General features: G+C 41.8%; 1 protein-coding gene across 1 annotated transcript; it reads right to left on the reverse strand.

Annotated features, from left to right (window-relative positions):
* Positions 1-490: 490 nt before the first annotated feature.
* opn7d (opsin 7, group member d) lies at positions 491-2,304 on the reverse strand. The gene is made up of 5 exons (XM_084680580.1): positions 2,056-2,304; positions 1,798-1,960; positions 1,556-1,683; positions 1,131-1,465; positions 491-979 (listed from the first exon to the last, which is right to left on the reverse strand). The coding sequence occupies exons 1-5, from the start codon at positions 2,141-2,143 to the stop codon at positions 491-493; spliced, it is 1,203 nt and encodes a 400-aa protein (XP_084536706.1). The 5' UTR covers positions 2,144-2,304.
* Between the last annotated feature and the right edge of the window lie 10,775 nt (positions 2,305-13,079).

The following is a 13,079-nucleotide window of genomic DNA, read 5'->3' on the forward strand; positions in this document are numbered from 1 at the left end:
TTGTGTTACATTTTTTTTTTTTTTGTGAACACCAACTCGAGCTTGCTTGAAGCATCCCTTGTCCATGGTGATATTGAAGGACAATAAAACATTATAAGAATTATCTTCTTATTTTTTCAATTTTATTCTTCTTATCTTCTTATAATACCTGCTACTGCATTCATCGATGTCCTGCATTTTGAAACAGAGGCACTGACAAACATGGTACTGATAACAGCCACCAACTGCACCCTGGACAGCAAGCAACCAATATTTCAGATGGGTTGGCACCGGAGGGTACAGAGTCCAGGAAGGATGCTGTTTGCAGCCCTGGCAGCACCTGCTCAAGGGCTGTCAAAGGTTTGTCATTGTAGCACTCCTCTCTGTTGCTGACACAGACTCACCAGTCATGTACAATTCAACGATTTGTTGTTTACACTGTCTCTCCCATGTCAACTTTTTTCTCCACATCAGTCTGTCTCTCCTTGTCTTCCTCAGAGAGGATGATGCCCTATAGAAATTCAGACTGCAGTTTGGCCGAGAGCTCACCCACAGTCACCGCAGTGAAGGTGGAGCCTGTCATCATGCATGCAGTCTTCTGGGGCGTGGCCGAGTGACCGCCTGGCGTTCCTTCCTCAGCACAGTGCAGACACACCCCGTGGCACTCTGGCTGTCCATTGGAGAAGCGCGTAGAAATGCTCATGTCCTTATTGTTGCGTTGGGAGGTGGATCCAAAAGGATCGGCTTGCTCAAGACGAGGACTGCCCCTGCAGATCCTTTGACGGAACGTGGATGTGTCTCGGTACAGACACTTACGGAAGTTAGGTTTGCAAAGTAGGTACACAATAGGGTTGTAGATGGTGGAGGACTTGGCAAAGATGGCTGCCAGAGCAAAGGCAACCGGAGGTACGGCAGTGGCATCCCCAAAGGCTGCCCACATGGCCACCACAGCGTAAGGACTCCATGCGCCCAGGAAGCCAATACACACTGCCACCGACAGCTGTTGAGAGACACACTCACAAGAAGGCGAGAGGAGAGAGAAACAAAGAAGGACACTTCAGGGCATGTTCTGCATGCACTCACATACTGTAAGAAAGCAGTGAATCTTTCACATGCAAAAGAGCCTGATAGTCTGCTAATCCAGGGCTTACCTTCACAATGAGGGCGTGAGCGTTGGTGGTCTTGGCCTGGGGCGAGACGTGCTGCTGGACGGCCTGTCGAGAGCCACGTACTGTCAGCAGGATGAAGGTGTAGGAGAGGAAGATGATGGTGCATGGCAGAGCATAACAGAACAGGAAGAGGCAGACAATGTAAGACATGGCCGTCGGTTCAGTGTTGGGAGCATGCCAGTTGATGCAGCAGGCTGTGCCGTAAGGCTCCGCCCCATAGCGTCCCCAATGTGCCAAGGGGCCAACAGCAAACACAGAGGCGTAGCACCACACTCCAGCCACCAGGAGGCAGGCATGAGACGAAGAGAATTTGTTACCTGGTCACAAGGGAGAATGTAAATGATGAGGTTCTATCCATCGCTTATTTGTAGACATTAGTAGATGCGTGTACCCCTATGTTAACTCACCGTAGTTGGGAAAGCTGACTTTGAGGCAGCAAACAGATGAGAGGGCTGTGAGGTTGGTCAGGCTGCACAGACCGAACAGAACCCCACACATAGCATAGATCTGGCAGGTAACCTCATCATACAGCCACCTTCAAAAAGGGAAGAGAGAATGAATGTCACTTTATTGAAAAATCTGCTGGTTATCATTGGGGAATGATATGAATCATCCTGTGCGAGTGTGACGGGAGCAAGATACAACATACTTATGAGCAAAAGCTGAAGGAATGGCAAGAGGGAACAAAGATATGGTCATCCCAAGGTCGCTGATGGCCAGGTTAATGATGAAGAACTCAGCCGGCTTCAAGGTCGACCGCTTCTGATATGCAACAAGTAGCAGGACACCATTCCCCAGGAGTGACATAACACCTGAAAGATAAGGTGGGAAAATAGGATAGATTAAAGAAAAGGATACAAACAGAGACATTGGTATAAATGTGAGTAAAATGAGACAGTGGACTTACAGAACAGGATATATAATGTACCCATGAGGATATCATACTCCTTAGAGATAGTTGAGACAAATAGGGTTGAGTCTGAAGCATTTCCCATCTGAGGAAGAGCAGTCAAAGGTTATTGTTTGAGCTGTACAGTAGTTTACTTAGAGGCCTGTTTGTCATCTGTACAGTACTGTAGATAATTAAAAGTCTTGTCACCGTTGTTTACTCAGAGTCAAGTCAAGACATATTGAGGGGAGAAAGTAGTCAAGTAAAAAAAAAGGTTCCGTATGCACTTCATCTGTCTGTGATTAGCAGAAGCAGGGAATGACCAGGATTGTATCTGGCATGACAGGCTGCAGTCAGTGTGTTTAGTTAGGTTAATTGTATTCACTGCTGCAGGAGAGACAAAGCCAAGAAAGATCTTATCATCAGAAACCTCCTTAGGAATATTACTACCACCATTTACGTATTTGCAGACATAAAAAGAGAGTTGTGAAAATGATGCAATGTGTTTTTCACCACATTGAACTCCTGCTTAATGCTTTCATGTGCGAAACATGAAACATTGTGTCCAAGGGAAATCAAATGGGAGAGCCAAAAGATTCTGGGCCTCATAGTGCCTGCAGCTTATGTAGTTGCAGACCAACTATAATTCCGTAAAAGTCAGATTATTTTAAAGAGCCAAACGGTCCTGCAGAGCAGATTGATAGTGACAGATAGAGAAAGGCAGTGTTGAAGGCAAGGGAGATTGAGATAATTTGAATTTAAATTTGCTTCACAGAGCAGATCATCTACTTTTTTTCTACGTCTGATGCATCAAATGACTACTGTGCAGGCTTGCTTGTACACACACACAATCAAATATACAAAATATATACATGGATACATATAGACACATGGTTTAGGACATGATTTAAACTGGAATGGATTTTAGGAGCCAGATGGTTCTACTCTTCACCATGAGCACAGCATGACAGGTGCAAGACAAAACCATTTTAAACCTGAAAATGTGATGTATGATATTGTATGTCATGGTGTATGTAATGTAGAGGAAGCAATACCTCTGTTATCACAAGTCCTGACATGAAGGGTTGGGAGAAGTGTTAAGATTAATACTGAACTAACATAGTCTTCATGGTCCTACATTTTCTCCATTGTACAGATATGCCTGACTGAAGGTTTATCATCACCATGAATTAATTTTAGTAGAGAACATGTTTTTTTTCTTTGGGCTATGTCTACAGTTTATGTCATGTGCAGTATACATGTAAAAGTAAAAGAATATTGTACACCGACAGTAGTACATAGTTTCAAGCAAGCAAATGTAATCTTAATAATAGATGTTGCATTCTTACTACATGTACAACATTTTATACTCTTTTTATCTAACATAAACAGAGCAGAGACAGAGAATCAACATGAAATGTTAAAAAAATAAACAATAAGGTTATCATTCAATCACAGGATGACCCTAGAATGGTCCTTGAATCAGCATCCAAACTCTACACAGTATTTCCAAACCACACACACACATACACATAAATCCAAACTCAAAGTGACATGGGAACACAAAACAAGCTTGCTACAGTATGAGCTCATGATATTTCTCCCCCTTCTTCTCAACCTATTTTACTTTCAGATGTTGCATAAAGCTGAGGTTGTTTCCCTTGTTCATTGAAGACACATGGTTCATTGGTGCTCACAGAAAATCTTCATACAGCTCTTTCATTCACTGCTGAGGGTCCACCTTACAATCACATTTCAGAATGTATTTTTGATTACTGCAAAGTCGACGGTATTTCTCATAAACAACCTAAAAGCTAAGGGTGTCTAATTGATCCTGTTGAACATGAATCACAAGGCTTCATTACAGATGACCATGAGTCATCAGTGCCAAACATTCTCTGTTCTTTTCCAGAGTTCATTTATGTAAAATGCGCATGCCCACTGAACTCTGAGGATGATTCTCACAACGAACCCTAGAGCAACCTGTCAGCTATGTCTATGTGTGTTTGTGTGTGTGTGTGAACACCTTAAAGAGATGGATGCCCAGAGGAGCTGGTCAGCTGTGGCTGATTGTGTGTTATAAAGCGACTGAGCTGTGACACTGCTGACACGTTTTTGCGATCTGTTGGACAGCTGTACTCTTCAACTGTGCATAATCAAATGACTTTGTTCAATGCAAGACCCATACCCTCAGATTGTACATACTAAAGCAAACTGTGTCTGCAATCAATTAATATTTGAATGACACACATTCATTCTATCCTATCTATTTAACGTTGTAAACCTTCCACTATCCTTTGTAAATTGTTCTGTTATTTGTCACAAGCAAAACAAAGAAGTTGTTTATTTTTCAGCGATAGAAATGTAGAGGCTCTGATCAGTGTAGTAAATAGTTCCTCTCAATCTTGTTCTTGTCTCCAGGCAGACTTTTCTGCTCCTCTTCTACTTTTAGTCAGACTGACCACAGGAATTGGAACTGCCCCTCAACTGCTTCTGTCTGATGGTAAGAGAAATAATCGCCCAATCCGAGTTGTTTGCACCATGTTGGCCGTATATGGAGTGTAATTGCCTGGGAGAGGCACTGCTTGAGTGAGCAAGTGAGTGTTGTGATGCCTATGCCAGCAACAGCTGAGCCAGAGGCATGATAATTTTTAAGGTTGTCCACACATCCTTCTGTTCCATTCTCGTGAACACAATATATAAAAATGGAATGAAAATAATTGATTTAGATTTGGCATTAATGTCCACTTGGATTCAAGGTTAAACTGATTAGAATTTGGTGTTCCAAGGTTAAAAATAAAGTATTTGTAATTGAAATGGTAAAAAATGTCTGAAGAGTATTAATAACATCAAATGAATATCAGTAACACCACATTTTGTTTCACAAAACAACTTGCACTGACTCTTTGAAGTTCTTCCAGGACTAAGAGGTCTTTGGAGGAAGACCTCTTGGTCAAAACTGGCTAGCTAATTATCTTTGCCAAGATGACAAGATCCAGGTAGACAAACAAACCTAATGGCTTAATATAGTGATCCAGCTAGATAAAAACTGACAGCAACAAACATGATACTTAAAGCCTATTTCACACAAATTAATGTAGTATTTTGCGCACACATCCATCAAAAACAACCATAAGACAAGATCCTTAATACAAATCCAAACCCTTTGTTTGGATGTCCCTTACATAAGTATGAGTCTGGACAGACAGGGATGTGAACTTGACGGGTTTGCGCAGACATAAAACCTCGAGGCGTTTTTTCTAGTTGATACTATTATTTTGTCTGTCTGACTTGTACTAAACCTTAACAAACCTTTCACTGTGTTTGTTTCTGTCTCATTAACCTGTCCTCTTGAAGCAGGATGTGTCTGTTCACAACTGTTCACGGTCACTGTGTGAATGAATGAATGACGCTTTATGGGTGCAAGAAAAAATTCAAGGTGTGTTTCTAAATGCTTTTTTGTTCCACACCAGAGAGCATGCTGTGCATCAGGCTGCATGCTATTCTGATTGGATGGTACCTTATGTAATATAATGCAAACCCTGTTGACTTGCATTGTAACACGTGTCACATGTGGTTAGATGAGTGTGTCATGTCCCCTCAGGCCTGCCGAGGCTCCACAAGGTCACGGGAGTGAGGTGAGCCGTGTGTTTTCCGTGTGCATTCTCTGTGTGTGTGTTCTCTGTGTGTTCTCTTTGTAGCTGGCTCTTCATTCCAGAACTGTTTTCACAACGGGGCAGTTTCACACTATGTCCTACTAGCATGTCTCAAACTTAAGTTAAGTTGCACATGCTGCAAGAGGCACACTGCAGAATGATGGCATGTCTTGATGTTGGCTGTATGGACCAGAGCACCCATACCCAGTGGAGCACCAATTAAAAAGTGAAAAGAGGTGGACTCTGGTGTGCCACAAAGAAACATCCATCAGTATATTTGCTGCCTTAATTCAGAGGCAGTTCAATGGGGTGCGAGTGTCGTATTTTACTGGAAATTGGTGTGCATTATATACAGTAGGTGGTTAAATGTAGACAAAATCTTAATAAAAGGCAAAGACTAAATAAAAGGCATTTGTAAAAACGGTCAAGAGATCAATCCACCAATACAGGTTTGGGATTCATCTGGAGCACTATGCTCTGGCAGTTATTGATCAAAATTAAGTCCTTAATCGTATCGACTTTAAGAATTTAGTGAGAATATTACCATCACGTTCAAGGGAATGTGAAACTTCAGGAGGTAACCTGATCAGGCCAGTTAGAGCTGATGGGAATGGGAAAAAGCCTGCAGATGTTTTTGCAATTAGATGTACTGTTTATGCACAAGCAGATAGTGTGAGTTTCTGAAACTGCATTTATCACAGGTGTCATTGTGTCGCTTTGTCAGTACACTTTTCCTCCTTCTCTTGCCCACACCGGGATTTGAACTTGTGGTAATCCTGATTTAGGCACGCAATGCAACCCTCCCATACACTGCTTCAGACAGCTTTGCTACCTAACAGTGGTATTTACACTTGAGTGTAATGCTGAGGAATGAGTGAGAATATACAGCACAGGAGGCATGTGATTAAAATACTGCTATGCAGTAAGCAAATGTGTGTATGACCCAGTCTGGCATGACAGTGTGACAGACCAATGTCCATGACAGCAACCGGATCTGAGTTGACTCACTAATCTACATAGATTGATTGCATCACCTTTGGCCCATGTCATGGTGGATTTTGCACCCATGCTCGTAGGGGGATGTGAGGGTTGGCCTACCTCCAGGCCATGTCCCAAGACTCTCAGAAACAGATGAGCTGTAAAGAATGCATCTAAATGTTTCTGCTGGCCAAGCTGTGTCATCATCACGCTGTCTGTTTCCTATGTATTTCCCTCCCCCCACTATCTACACCACCATGTTACATAAACAACCAGTTATTGACTGTATTACAAACAAAATTAAAGAGACTACACTATTATTGATATGATCATTTGCCAACCTTTCCCATTCTAAACTGACCTATAGGTGGATGAATATGACAGCGACATTTCAGTTTCCACACTCTAAAAGGACGTTTTGCATATGTACGTTTGTGCAATGGAGTCTGTACATCTGCATGTGGAGTTTTTGAAGGTTACGACTTTCAAGGGGTCAAACAGAGTTTTGTATCCAGGCTATTAAAATGCATCTCTGTCTGTCTGTCTGTCTGTCTGTCTGTCTGTCTGTCTGTCTGTCTGTCTGTCTGTCTGTCTGTCTGTCTGTCTGTCTGTCTGTCTGTCTGTCTGTCTGTCTGTCTGTCTCTCTGTCTGTATCGCTCTCTCTTCAAAGGAAAGGAAAAGCCTTTGAATTTGGAGATCCAAATTATATATTTTTAGATCCCACTCAATTCAAGCAGCAAAAATGTCTTCACATCTCAGAAATATCCAGAGACAGACGTAGGCAAGCATACGGGACTCGAGAAAGCTAACATGAGAAAAACAACCTACAACATGTGTCAACTTTATCCTATAAAAAAATCAAATATTTTTTTGTGTCAAAATATGAAAACATCAAACATCAAATATTTGTTATCTTTGACACCGCCACCAGCCAACACAAATAACAGCAGGACTTGGAAGAGCCCAGATCAGCCTGTGCCTGTGATTCCCAGTAACAGCTTTGTTATCCACTAATCCCTCAGTGCTGAGCTGAGCCGACAGCAGACAGAATCCTTGGTGAGCCCGCGCCATGCTTACCTTCCTGGGAGGAGATGTGTGTCCTCAGATAAACTCATGGAGGCCAGGTGGAGAGCAGGACAGAGCCTCTGCCCCTTGCCACACCACGGGAGAGACCAGCTCGGACAGCCACGGAGAGAACAGAGGAAGACCCGACCAGGTTCACAGACCCACACTGTGAGTCCAGCTGCAGCCTCTCTCCTCTCTGACATGCACACTCATCCAAGCAGACGAGCAGCCACAGAGACGGACCAACACACGTTCACACACTGGCACACACACGGTCACATGAAGTCCTGATTGTGGAGCAGCAGTGGTCCTAGCGTGTGGGAGCAGGAGGCTCAACCCAGAGGGAAACCAGTCCAACCACTGAGAGGAAGAGGAGGAAACGGCACATTACTGGAAAGCTCTGAGTGTCACTGATGACATGAAGTACCACCCTACCCCCTACTCTCTTTCTCCAGCACACTCTCTATCTCTCTTTTTTTTCTCTCTCTCTTTCTGTTTCTCGCACACAATTTTTTCTCTCCCTGCCTCTCGCTCCTGCTGTCTGTCTTTGTGCTCTTTACAGTATCTACAGTATCTACAACTTGTTTCCTTCTCCCCTCTACCCTTTCTCTATTCCCCTTCTAATTGTTTTGCTCTCTCTCTCTTTCTCTCACACACTCTCTTTCTCTGTCCCTGTTCCATATTATATTATTATATATATTATACTATATATTGTCCATTCCATCCTTTTCCTGTTATCACTCCTGATCTCCAGTGGTCTCCATATTTCTCTAAGCAAGAGCCTTAACCTTACTGTAATTTGACATATAGCGGTGCTGTAAAACAAAATAATTTAGGTTGAGATTACCTGCAGTGTACTGCAGTATGCTCTCAGAAACGCATTGATCAAGAAAATCAGGTCTCTAGGTTTTTTTTTTAAATTCAATTTTCAAGTGTGTTCTTCAAAGGAGTTCATCTCTGAATAGAGGATGGATTTTTATACAAACATAAATGGGGTGGATAAGCCCCTAAGCAGTGTTATGAGTTGACACTGAAAATGTGCTGATTCTCTAAGAACATGGATTCATTTTGGGAAGCAAGGCAACTAATACCCATATTGTAGCCTTGGCTAATCTTACCTCTCTGCTAGAAGTTTTTTTATTGATATACATGGTCATGTTTGGCCAGTCATTGTTATACAGGGATGCCAATGCTTTCATTCCAAAAACAAAACTAGTCAGTCAATGTTTGGCTGCTGAACACCACCTTACTAGGTGACTCATAACTCATACTGTGTTTCTTCAGGGCAAAAATAAAATTATGAAATTTTAAACCCATCTGGAAAAACAGACTTTGACACTTTGTAACAATGACCCTCCCACAGCACCTGAAGCTTTGCTCCCACCATCCTTATCAGTCCCACACATAAGGTTGGTTTGGGTTTGGACATCACTGGACTGACAGGCGTGGAAAGCAGTTTAGGGCCTGTGGGCACGCTCACTGGGCTGTCCTGAGGCACAGGGCCTGTCAGGGAACCATGAAAAGCAGTGCTGTCATATTAACTCATGCCTCAGCAGGAACTTTAGCGATCTTCACCTCCTCTGACTAACTTAGACGAATGTTGGACCACATCCTTGCTCTGGAGAGCTCATGTGTCTGTCTGTGAGCTAATCTAATCTGATGTCCAGCAGAAAACTATCAGAAATGATTACAATGACCAGTCGGCCCTCATTAGGAAACACTTGGCCTCGACAGAAATAATTGGCCATTCATTTTCTGGTTGATTATTGATTATTGTATGAGCAAGAACAATCATGACGAACATCACACTAAAAGACAGTTGGTCTACATAGGACCAAGCATAACGGTTGTTTCACTAATAAGCTGAAGGTTTATGAATACCGCAGTGTGTATAGATGAGACAAACCATCAACGAGATCCAGTATAGGAGCCAAGGGCTGAACTGGGTCTCTACTGCACAGTGCATCTGAGGGACGGTGGGAACAATGCTGAAAACAGGTTTGTCCATAGCCAAGAAATATCTGGGGATTGTGAAAGCACCAAGGGGGATTTTCTTAAACACATTCTCAAGCTTATGAAAGTCAACAGCTGACAGTGCACCATAAAGTCTCTGCTCATTATATATGAACAGTATGAGGATGTTTGATCCTGAAGAAAGACAAAGTGGAAAAGTCTTGCATTTACAATCATTTTTCCATAAGTCCTCACAGTTGACAGCATCTTGCTGTGTCCATTACTGCAGATGCATCTTAAACCCTTCCTTTAATTATATATTCTTCTCAATTTCAAGACATTCTATTTCCAAAGAACTCCAAGAACTTAGGAAACTTTCTTGCTGTTTCTTGCAGACGTGCTAGGCACTTCAACTGTATTCTGGTGGAAATGTTTTTATTTGCAGAGACTAAATAGAATTTAGGTACAAAATGGATATGATTCAAGTGAACGGCTGTGAAGATATCATATTCATCCATAAACCAAAACTTTATTTCTAATTCACTTAATTTAAATAAATAATATAAACAACATAATTCATCAAGACATACAGCACAGTGGTTCCAGTAACCCTGAAAGCATTTGTATGACTATAATGAAATTAAATTCTAGAAATAAAATTGCTGATGCTAAAAATGTTTGCTGGCCAAATGTTCATACCAATTCATCACCTTCAATATTTACTTTTTTACTTTTTGTCTTTGGTCCATGAGAAGGTTTATTTTCTGAACAAAATTCAGGAAATGGTCGACAAATAATGCACAATAACTATTTAACAAGATAATCTAGTAATGACTGTACTTCTTATTTGTTGTGTTTACATGAATCACCATTCCTTCCTGTCACTGTAGTAAAAGTGAGAGCTGAGATCACACCATGGGAATTTGGGTCACAGCGGTATCTTCTTGCTTGATACTCTCCATGTATTAATTTTGGGTTAAATGCTACTGTTAGTCCTGTTTTATTTCTCCTTCCCTTCTCCCTTCTCCAAGGACCAAACAAAATAGCAGGTGCCACACAAAATATGCATATGTGGGCTAAACCAATTGCCATGTTTGAGAAGCTAAATGTGTGCCTTACATTGAAAAGTCTTAGACTGATTTGCACCTTTATCTCATAACTGAAATAGTTCTGTTAACCTCCGTGTGACAGTCATGTTCATAAGGCAGAATAACACCATGCCTGCTTGAATGTTTGACGGAGAAGGACATCATGAAACTTCAGAGAATTTTGATGCTCGGTGGTTCGACTGAGGTGAGATAACAAGCTTGCTCGTTTGCGTACTTTCTCTGATGAAAATATAGGAATGGTTTTAATTTATTTGATGATTCCTGAAGTGGGAAAATAATCTGACGCTCCAGCTTGTCCTACATTGGGTTAGTTGAAGGCAGTGGGGATTTACATGACATGCCAGGGGGGACATTTATATTGTAAAATGCTAAAATGATTAGCTGCCAAATATTTCCCAAAGCTCCCACACAGTTCTTAGATGCTAGATGAGATCAGGCACTGTGTGCCAATCTCGAGTGTGATTGTGAGGTTTGCATACATGGCCTGCTTGTTGTAATCATTTCATCTAAGACCCTGCTGTTTTCAACACAGTTAACTCTCCCTGTTATGTGGCCAATTATTTTCTTCTCCCATTATCTTCAGAGGGATACAGAGTAAAGCCATTCATATTTAGGATAAATGCTGTCTATTGTCTTTCCAATCAGATGCTTCGCCATGTATACTGTTTGTGTGCCTGTGTCGGCTGCCAGTCATTAATAAACACATTCCATGGCCAAAGGCCATGAGTGAGGCACACAGACATAGGAGACTAAAATAGGAGATGAGCCATAGGAAGGACCCTCTGTTTGAGGGACAAACTCAACAGAGAGGTGATTATTTACGGTCTGACTATCTGCTTGGATAAATACCTGATTAGTGTGTAGCAGGCTAGAAAGAGTGGGTAGTGTTGAGGGTTGAATGGAGCGAGAGAAGCAGAGGGAAAGAAAGAAAGAAATAAAGAAAGAAAGAAAGAAAGAAAGAAAGAAAGAAAGAAAGAAAGAAAGAAAGAAAGAAAGAAAGAAAAAAAGAAAGACTAGGGGAAGAACTGGGAAAAAGCCAAGAGATGCAGATACAGAAGGTAAAGCAAAAATAGGATGATGAAGTAATAAAGATGCAGAGGGAGAAAGGAATGGTTTCAGGGACTGAAAGATGGAGAGGAGCGGGTGAGTGCTTACAAAGAGATGGTCTGAAAGTGATCATGTGTGACAAGGCCCCCCTGGATACTGTGTGTGTGTGTGGGCATGTGCATGTGTGTGTGTGTATGTGTGTCTCCTCCAGCTCCTCTAACATCGCTGTGTTCTCTTTTGCTCTCCTTCTCCTGTTCTGCTCCATTATTATGCACTGCATGCCTCAGCTCAGTGACTAAAACACTTCCCTATAACAGCAGTTCATCTCCCACAAAAATGTCATTTTTAATGGCCCAGGAGTCTGATGGGGCACTGGGGCTGACGTCTGAGGCTTAATAGGAAGGTCACCCATGGCCCATCATACACTCCAATCAGAGCTGAGATGAAGCAACAGGGGGAGGGAATAATGAGAGATACTGTGATTGGTTGCCTGACAGAAGGGCTCAGAGTCTGGCTGTCCCACCTAATGCTGGGTACACAACACAGGATAATCGGGCCGATTTCCCCCTTCTGACAAGAGAGGACAGCAACCAAAACTGCTCGGAAGAACGTTGGAGCCGCCTAGATTGCAAATAAAAAATATTCAACATGTTGAATATTAACAATCAGAAATCTTAATGTGTGGGGGGAGCAAAATGGTTGGTCCTCATATTTGTGGTTACTCACATTTTGAAAATCTTAAAAGATTTACTAATGCTGTACCCATCATTAGTGGTGGTGTTTTATCATTCCTGCTTGGTAAACACTGTCCCCCTGAATGAGGTGACAGGGAGGGACAGATCCACACAGAGCATGCAGAATCAGCCTTGTGCTCATCTAATAAGCTTTACTGTTGGCAGTGATTGAGATACATAGCGCATCTCTACTGCTCTCTGGTGGACTCATTTCCCTTTGTTTACTGTGTTACCGAATTTCTGTTCACATAATATGCAGCCAATAGATCAAATGATGTAATGACTATTTATTTGAAAAACAACATTTAAATACCAGAATGAAAGTGAATCACAAGCTTCTCTGATACTTACTTACTTGCAAAGTAAAAACATAATAAAAGCATGTATCTTGGATACTATAAGGATATTCTAAACAATGGCTAAATCAATATAAAAATCAATCAATATAAAACTTTGGACTAGTTCAAACTCAATAACACAATTTGAAATTGTCTATGGAC

The sequence above is a fragment of the Hypomesus nipponensis genome, chromosome 18 (genome assembly GCF_054491055.1).
Source record: "Hypomesus nipponensis isolate SF chromosome 18, ASM5449105v1, whole genome shotgun sequence".
Taxonomy (NCBI): domain Eukaryota; kingdom Metazoa; phylum Chordata; class Actinopteri; order Osmeriformes; family Osmeridae; genus Hypomesus; species Hypomesus nipponensis.

Bases quoted from the DNA above. Each gene is read 5' to 3' on its own strand.
- opn7d (XM_084680580.1), bottom strand. From the start codon at position 2,143: ATGGGAAATGCTTCAGACTCAACCCTATTTGTCTCAACTATCTCTAAG. The intron at 1,684-1,797 runs GTATGTTGTATC...CCCTTTTTGAAG, and splicing joins CCTTCAGCTTTTGCTCATAA to GTGGCTGTATGATGAGGTTA. The intron at 1,466-1,555 runs GTGAGTTAACAT...CCTTGTGACCAG, and splicing joins AGTCAGCTTTCCCAACTACG to GTAACAAATTCTCTTCGTCT.